The sequence below is a fragment of the Colias philodice genome, chromosome 8 (genome assembly GCF_061535455.1).
Source record: "Colias philodice isolate Cphi_HAF_F1 chromosome 8, ilColPhil1 Martin Lab GWU primary, whole genome shotgun sequence".
Taxonomy (NCBI): Eukaryota; Metazoa; Arthropoda; class Insecta; order Lepidoptera; family Pieridae; genus Colias; species Colias philodice.
Genome location: NC_143093.1, coordinates 6,739,526 through 6,749,260, shown reverse-complemented (window position 1 = coordinate 6,749,260; position 9,735 = coordinate 6,739,526). Strand labels below are relative to the sequence as shown.

At 35.3% G+C, this 9,735-nt stretch overlaps 2 protein-coding genes across 2 annotated transcripts in view; both read left to right on the top strand.

Annotated features, from left to right (window-relative positions):
- Positions 1-9,735, top strand: part of LOC149486596 (uncharacterized) — a 275,063-nt gene that overhangs the window by 63,001 nt on the left and 202,327 nt on the right. The window lies entirely within an intron of this gene.
- Positions 1,216-1,974, top strand: LOC149486603 (uncharacterized). Its single transcript, XM_089697833.1, has one exon. The coding sequence runs from the start codon at positions 1,216-1,218 to the stop codon at positions 1,972-1,974; it is 759 nt and encodes a 252-aa protein (XP_089553959.1).

The window sequence follows — 9,735 nt, the reverse complement described above, 5'->3', positions numbered from 1 at the left end:
AGTGGGTAGAATGTATTAGCCACCTATAAAATTGTAATAACAACACCTACATTTTGTAACATAAAATTTGAATTTGTATTTGCCAGTTTCGTCGCTTTAATCGCGGACGCATATACTGAGTTGAACTTTATTTTATTTTATTTGTATAAGAACATAACAGTCATACATGATTTAATATAAAAAAGTTCTAATATTCACTACGACTGCGACCACACAACATGTTCTATTATTAAAAAAAGAAAAACAGCATATAAAAAAAACAAGCCTCACAATGAAATTGAATATTGAAACTTGATTCTGACTCTGCAGAGGGTACAAAGCCATACTCCGCAGTCAGCATATTAAACCGGTTTGACAAACATCAGTTTATTTATTATTATTTATTTTATCTTCTATACATATAATAAATCTGTAGAAGGGTCAATTCTGTACATTGAAAATATTGAAAAAATAAATAGCAGGGGGTGTTACTGGATCGATACCAAACCCAAATATGTGATTAAAAAAATTTTTGTCTGTCTGTCTGTCTGTCTGTATGTCTGTATGTGAAGACATCACGTGAAAACTAACGGTTCGATTTAGATGAAACTTGGTATAATTATACCTTATTATCCTGGGCGTAAAATAGGATACTTTTTATCCTGAAAAAATACGAAGAAAAAAAATAATCTTAATTTTTCAGTTTTATCCATAAACGTTGATCTGTAGAACAGCGAACACACGTTGGGTATTATTATAGGCCTAGCCGTATTTGAGTCCAATAGATATTTATAAGATGTTATTGTCAGAAATACTCAAAATAGAGAAATAAACCATCCACGCGAAGACCGACATCCGCGCGGACGGAGTCGCGGGCGGAAGCTAGTTTAAAATAAAGTATGTTTTGTAACACAAATGCAAATCCCCATATATCAAATTTTTCAGTCTCTGGCAACACTTATGATATCGGGACGATATTATCGGATAATGTGAAAGGGCAAATTGTGGCTTTTTTTTTTTTTCGGGGGTAGGCGTGAAGTGAGCAAGTAACGTTTTTTTTTCGCTCTGCTAATTTTATTTTAAAAAAATTTATTTTTATTACTTTTTAGCTCTGAATATGCTATAAATCATTACTGTACCTCCCAGTTTTCATAATTCCTATTATTATCTATTATTCTTACATCAATTTTCTTACCTCGTTTAATATCACTTTCACATACATCTTTACTATTCGTCATGGATTCTCTAAAACAATCTATTTTGGACATGAACACTGAATTTAATAAGCGTATGATGGAATTTCAAAAGGAACTGCATAAAACATCACAAGCACCTGCAACTTCCAGTCCTGTGTCGAGACTTTCCACTGATTTTGAAGCCTTTCGTTCCTTCGTCTGTACAGCGCTCCAGTCTCTTCAAGATCAAGTGAATCTTCTTACCAATATGCATGATCAGATGGAAATGCGAAGCCGACGGAAAATGTTGCTAATCCACGGTATACCCGAACATGATAAGGAGGATATTATTGCAGTTGTAACGAAAATAATTTCCGATGATATGAACATTGCTGATGTTGATAAAGATGCCGTTACCCGTTGTCACAGATTAGGCCGTTCAAGATCTAACAACCCACGGCCAGTCTTGGTGAAGTTCTGTGATATTCGAGTAAGAAATAGCGTATGGTTTTCCAAAACATGTTTGAAGAATTCTGGATACACTCTATCGGAGTTCCTCACTAAGAGTCGTCATGATACTTTTATGAGTGCTCGTAAGCGTTTCGGAATAACAAAATGTTGGAGTCGTGATGGTTATATATTCGTCATAGACCCTTCAAACTGTAGACACCGTGTCACTTGTATGGCTGAACTTGATGCTATAAAATCTTCTCCAAACCCCGGGAATCCTTCAGATGCCGCTGGATCTTCGTGTGGTGCCGAAAAGGACAAGAAGACCGCTCCCAACGCAAGGTCGAAAAGAGCTCCCAAAGGTCGTTGATTTTAAATTGTAATTTTAATTTTCAATATATATTTCTAAAGCAGTAGTCTTAAATTTAACTTCTTTATTTTGTTGTATCTTTTGGATTTCCTATTAACGTATCTAAGCTTAGTTTAGTTATTTAGAGTCTTAGTTCAGAGTTTAGTTTGTTTATAATTCAAATACCCACATTTTATTTCACATTTTATCAATAGAAAAATCTTTTTAAATATTTGACGTTCTGGATACTAAGCAATTGGTAAACTGTTTTCTTAAAGTGTTACCATGTAAAAATATAAATATGCAATGTAATGTAAAAATAAAATATAATTTAATTTTGTAAAATTGACACTGGCTGGTACAGGAAATAGCTTATAATAGTACTTATATACATAAAAAAAAAAAATTAAAAACGTAGTTTACATACTATTTAATTAAGTAAGTAATTTTAAACAATTTAAGTTTTATTATTATTTTATTTTATTTACATTTATTATTTTATTTATTCTATTTTTAATATATTTATTTTAGTATGTCATTAAACAGTAGTGCACTAATCAATGAAGACATTTTCTTTACAGACTCTGATGATCAGTCTAGTAACAGCAGTTTCTATAGTACTAATCCTACTCCGTTAAATGAAACTCTGACGTCACATTTTTCAGATGTAGTAAAGAATTTTAACGTAGTTCATATAAACGCGCAAAGCATTCCGGCGCATTATTCCGATCTCCTTACTTCCTTTGATTGTAGTAGCACTCATGCCATTGCCATTTCCGAAACCTGGTTGAAACCCAGTCTTCCTTCTTCTGCTTATTCCCTTCCAGGATTTGATCTTGTAAGAAACGACCGCGTTAGCCGAGGTGGTGGTGGTGTAGCAATTTATTTAAAATCGGGCATTAATTATTCAATTCTAACTGCTTCACCACAACCCACACCTATTGATACACTTGAATATATTTTTCTCGAAGTAACACTTTGCCATCAAAAATTACTACTGGGTGCACTATATAGCCCTAACCTCTCAACTGACTATTTTTCTTATTTTGATGAGCTGCTGGACAAATTTATACCTTCTTTTGATCACGTTATCCTTATGGGGGATCTAAACACCTGCCTATTGAAAAACGATTACAGGTCCAAGAAACTTTTATCCGCGGTTGATTCTTGCAACATGCACATCCTTCCTTTGAATGCTACTCATCATTTTCCAAACTGCTCCCCTTCCCTGTTGGATTTAATTATTGTGTCCTCCCCAGATCATGTTGCCAAATTTGGACAATGTGCAGCTGAAGGTTTTTCTTATCACGATCTTGTCTTTGTCTCGTACAAAATTCGCCCTCCTAAACGTAAACCAAGAGTAATTGTTCAGCGCAGCTTTGGTGGAATGGATACGGACCGTCTTGTTGATGATGCTAAGGGCCTGGACTGGTCGCTTATTGTGAAGGCTAACGATATTGACGCAAAAATTAATTTATTCAACACCTTCCTTCTGCAACTGTATGACAAGCATGCGCCACTCAGACCAATTAAGCTGAAACATCTACCCGCACCTTGGCTGACGTCAGAGTTAAAATCTTTAATTAATAAAAAGAATCGCGCAAAGGCCGTATTAAAGGCCAATAATACTCTGGCGACTCGCGAAAGGTATAAGAAAATTCGTAATCGCTGTAGCACCATGTGCAGAGACGCGCAACGTCGACACATTCACGAGTCAATTGAGGGTGGCGATCCAAGTAAAGTTTGGAAGTTTTTAAAGTCTCTTGGGATTGGTAAAGCTGCTGTCTCTTCAATTCCATCCAATGTCAATATTGACTCCCTTAATAGTTTTTTTTGCTCATCTCCTGTAATTGATCCGCATGTTAAAAAATGTACTATTGATACTATTTCTAAAGCTCCAATTCCAAATTTTTCTCCCTTTTGTTTCAGTCAATTCACTGTGTGTGGGGTAAAGAAAGCTATATTAACCATTTCTTCTAAAGCCGTTGGCAGTGACAATATTGGCCGTAATATGATCATCCCTATCCCTGATACCATCATTCCCATTCTAACTCATATCCTTAATTTCTCCATTACATCCTCTCAATTTCCAACTCCTTGGAAAGACGCTCATATTATCCCCCTTCCCAAAAAAAATAACCCATCTACTTTCGGCGATTTCCGTCCCATATCCATTCTTCCCTTCTTATCCAAAGTCCTCGAACGCCTTGTTAATGAACAGTTAACTATGTTTTTAAATTCCAACAAGCTGTTTGATCCTTTCCAATCCGGTTTCCGTCCCGGTCATAGTACGGCCACTGCTTTAGTTAAAATCACTGACGATATCCGTATGGCAATGGAGAATAGGCAACTTACTCTACTCACTTTGATTGACTTTAGCAACGCATTTAATTCTATAGATCATGACATAATGTTAGCTTTATTATCCTCTCTTAATATATCAAAATCTGCAAGTAATTGGATGTATAGTTACCTACGAGGACGCCGTCAACGTATCTATAACAACGATTCCTATTCATCCTGGTGTGATATCGTTGCTGGTGTTCCTCAAGGTGGCGTACTATCTCCCCTTTTATTTTCCTTATTTATTAATTCTATTTCTAACAACTTTTCCTCTCTCTATCACTTATATGCTGATGATCTACAAATCTACACGCACTCTTCTCTTGAGAACCTACCTAATGCTATACGTGAAACCAACAAAGACCTGTCTTCAATAATCCAATGGAGCAAAACACATGGTTTAAATATCAACCCGGTTAAAACTCAAACCATTATAATAGGAAGTCGTCACTTCATTAACAAAATTGACTGGGTTGGTATTCCTAAGATTACTGTTGATGGGATCGTTATTCCATACAGCTCCACTGTTAAAAACCTTGGCATATATCTGGACCAAACACTTTCCTGGTCACAACAGCTACAGGAATTGCGTAAAAAAGTTTTTAGCTCTTCCGCTTCACTTAGACGTTTACGTAATGTCCTACCAATTCCCACTAAGGTTGAGCTAGTACAATCATTGCTTCACCCTATACTTGATTACTGTGACAGCGCCTATCCTGACCTTAATGAAAATCAATTAGATGCTCTTGAACGTGTTCAAAACCTCTGCATAAGGTTCATATTCGGTTTGCGTAAATATGATCATGTATCCTCTTTCCGTACCAAACTGAAATGGTTACCTATACGCCTTCGCCGGAATGCACGCATTCTTCATCTGCTTTACTGCATTCTATTTGATGTTAGAACACCAATCTACCTAAAGGAGAGATTTAAATTTCTTTGTTCCAATAGCCTTGTGTTGAGATCTGCATATAATCTCTCTCTTTTGATTCCATCTCATCATTCAGATTTCTATCATTCCTCTTTCACAGTATGTGCTATAAACCTTTGGAATGCTTTACCTAATACAATAAAACACGCCCAAACAATATCTTCCTTTGATAGATTGGTTAAAAATTATTATCTTTCGCTGTAACGTCATTTGTATTTATATTTCTAACTCGCACATACTAAATATATTTATATATATATGTATGTATTTTATGTATGTATGTTTTATTATATTATGTATGTATGTTTATTTTATATTATCTATATGTTATTTATTATATTATCTATAGGTACTTATTTAATAAAGTAATGCTTGCTTTGTTTTACACCTCCAAAATTATAATCTTCCAGCATTTCCTTGATCACAGGTTGTCTGGTAGAAATCACTTGTTAGTGATAAGACCGCCTATTGTACAATAATCCTATTTGCTGTTATTCTTTTGTATTGTTTTTATTTGGTGTACAATAAAGAGTTTATTATTATTATTATTATGTGTATCTCATCCATAATACTCGGGTACCATCATAAGGAAGGTACCCGGTCCTTTGGAAGGCTTACGTGGGGACACGGATCCAACACGCAGAGGCCCTTTAGAGAACTTTACTGTGTTGTGGGACACCAGCCGCAGCCTGCCCATGACTGCACTATAGAGATACAGTCCTAGGCAGTCCGCGGCCGATGTAGGACTATTTCGAGATATGGAAAACAAAATAAACTGGGATATGGAGTGGGATGTTAAATGGGCCGGTATTTGGGGACTATTGGAAACTATGGCACCTGCCTTTCTACTAAAAGAAAGTAAAAATATGTTGGCAGGTGGTGACTCGCCCTCTCACTGTATGGGCCCCCGAAATAAGTCGCTGCAATAGTGCGACAAGGGGGCAACATATTGTGAGCAGCTAAGGGTGGAGAGGCGTCCCTGGACTTTAAACTACGATCACGCGCTCCCTGAGGGTCCAGCATCACGTGCCCACTCGCCACTTACGCTTCGCATCCACCCTTCGAGCTAAAAGCTCTCGCGACTCCACTCTGGCCGGCCGGTTAAGGCAAGCCAGAGGTGGGGGTCCTGTCCTCGTCAGGCTTCACTCCGACCGGCCGGTGAAGGCGAGCCGGAGGTGAAGACAGGGGCCTCCCCCGGGAGCACTCGGTTCCCGCGGGGTCGCTACTCCCCGACACCCCGCCACAAGGTGTCCTGCGGGTTGACTGACTGCACGGGTGGAATATCTGTTGTCACGTAAACAATAGATATTCCAACCGTGGGCGATGGGGTCGTCACATCCCTACGCCCTTATTATTATTATTATTAAGTATTTATAGGCATTTAAAATACGATTTATACGGCAGGTATTTTTATTTGCCGTATTAAAATATACGGCAATTGGCTGAACTGAAGTAAACAAAAATATATTGCGTTCTTAAATTCAAATATCTATCTTCGAAAACATTAGTGTCTATCATCTTTATTTTATCTCATTCTGCCTCGCTCCTCCTCCTACTCGGATATTGGTTGTGCTGTTTATTGTATTGTTGTCATTGAGTGCTTTGTTTTTAACCGACTTCAAAAAAAGGAGGAGATTTCACACCGATTTTATTTTTATTTTGAATTTACAACAAAGACTACAAAGTTTGAAAACTCTTAATTCTAAAATAATTGTTTATGAGAGTAAAATAATTTATGTATCTTTACTTACAGGAAATTACAACAATCATATTACAAATATATTTGAACGAGTGACAATATTATTTTAGGATATTACAGTGTAATAAGAAAAAGAAAAGAAAATGTGAACAAAGATTGTATCACTTAATAAATTTATCATAGGTACTACATGAACTTTTATAAATGTATATAGTGAAAAAATGACTAAATGACTAGGTTCGTCTTGCTAAAAATACATTTAATAGATTTTGAAAGGTATTTACTAATATGTATTACTAAAACTATTAACTAATACTAGGTTGTAGTAGGTATTGATATAATTTATAATGTGTTAACATAAGTATATTATGTTATACAAATGACCGATATCAAAACTATTTAGTAAATAGCACATATCTAAATAATATGCAGTAATTTGTGATATCAAATCTTTTTTTACATTTTACTTTTCTTTTTTGAAGTTGTTTTTCTTTATCGTAGTTATTTTTAACGTACATGTACAACTATGATTTATAACATTTGATTTTTTTTAATTATACCTTTTTTTATCAACTGGCAATTTAGTTTAGTTTTCTCTAAAAATTTCTGGCAGCACTCATGATGATATCGGAACGATTTTATCGGACAATGTGAAAGGGCAAATTGTATCCGATATCGGATATCGGCTATCGGCGTCCGATATCCGATATCGGATCGGATAATGTGAAAACGCTCTTATCCACTTGAGAATAAGGGGCTCTCAGGTTACAAAAAAAATTTTATGCTTATCAGTCCGTGTAACAACCGTGCCCATAAATTATACCTGTCGTAAAGCTTGCCCTATTCAAATTTGGTTGAGTATCTGTGCCACAGCTGTCACATTTATTATCTGGAGAGAACCAGAGACTACTTTAGAACAAAGGTTCATACAATTTGACGCCCTGTTTTAATGACAGACCAGTTTCAAAGGCCGTCATTTTTTCACCGTGCCGAGCAAAATATCGCTGCGCAAAAATGGCGTGATTACTTGAATGTTATTACTTCTTCCTTTGTGTGTTATATGTTATAATTTTCTATATAAAATTCTCTTTACAGTGATATATACGTATTGTAGTATTTCATTAGCCAAAGTTCTTATTTTTAACAAATAATGTAGGTCAAAATGCGCGTTCCAAACATGGCGGGTTTCGGTGTTGTTTACGAATTGTTGAAACTATATTTTTATATTTTGATACGTTATATACGTACTAGAAACTATCTAGATTAAGTAATTACTAATATAAATCTATTACATTCTTATATTTACGCAGATTCAACATTTTAAAATATTTGAAACGTAACAATGGCCAAGGACGTAACGATCCGGATAGCGTGCCGAGTCATTTTTATTAGTAAAAATAATAGACATATCCTGTATAATTTGTATATATTATGCATTCATTTTAAAGGAAATATAGTCTAGTTTTAAAATAAATAAGTAAAAATGAAGCCGAGCGCATAAATTTGTCGTAATAAAATTAAATTGCGAGAAAATCTAACAAAAAAAAGTACAATTAAGTATTATCATTTTTTTTTAAATATGAAATTGTAAGTTCGAAGTATATATTTTCTACTCTAATGATGCCTCATTTCATTACCTATCTAACAGTATTTTTTTTTCGTAATCTGAGCTATACTTTTCTTTCAACAAACGTTTTTGTAGGGATGGGTCACGCGATTTTTTTTTGAGCAGATAATGAGAGATATAGCGATAGCGTCGGACAGAGATCTCACGCGTCAGTCTGACAGCTCGGACCAGCTACTGGTTATGCTGATGGAACGTGAAACAAACGCACCAGCAGGTTGCGCTAAGTTCAGTGTTGAAAAAAAAATATTCATAGAGTTAGCAATAACCAACTCATTAATGTGTAAATAAAGTGGTATAAATAATAATTGGTTGAAAAATATTTACGGTTATTTTAAGTAATTTGGATTTTGATTATTTCATTAACATTTTTTTCAATGTTTGTACCTTCATCCATACTTATATTTATTTTTTTAACACAATTTGAATTAACTTCGATTATTTCGAAAAAACTACAATGAAACGAAAGCTTAAAATTTTTTCCAACAATGAATAATTACTAACAATAAATCGATTGCATGCATCAATTCACGCGAGTGCTCGATTGTGCGAAGCGTTGCTGTAGTTGGAACATTCAACGTTAAGCATTATGCCCCATAATGCGCTCTAGTGCTGTAATTGGAAAACACGGAATATGGATATTATTAAATGCGGCATTTACACAATATTCGTCTTCACCATTCTACTCGTCACTGTCGAAACATTATTAAAATGTGATCACTACATAGTATAAAACAAAGTCGCATTTCTGTCCCTATTTCCCTATGTCCTTTTGTACGCTTAAATCTTTGAAACTACGCAACGGATTTTGATGCGGTTTTTTTTAATAGATAGAGTGATTCAAGAGGAAGGTTAATATGTATAATAACATCCATTAAATAGTGGAGAAGTACTGTTATTTTTGAGGTTTCTAATGTGATGTCGTAAATAATTACATTTTTTTCGCTTACATTGCAAACGCAGGCTGAACCCTACGAGTTTTATCAAAATAATGTACTAAGTATTGTACAAATTGAAAAGGTCTACAGAAAAGTCCGCGATGGCATATGTCTATCTCTTATGGATTACCCACAATAACTTTTTAAAGTGAAACTTTTATTACATCGTCTCAAACTGTTTGGTCTGTGTAGCGCATGTCGCGTGTATCGCGGCTGCCGAGTAGGTATACCTACTCGGCAGCCGAGT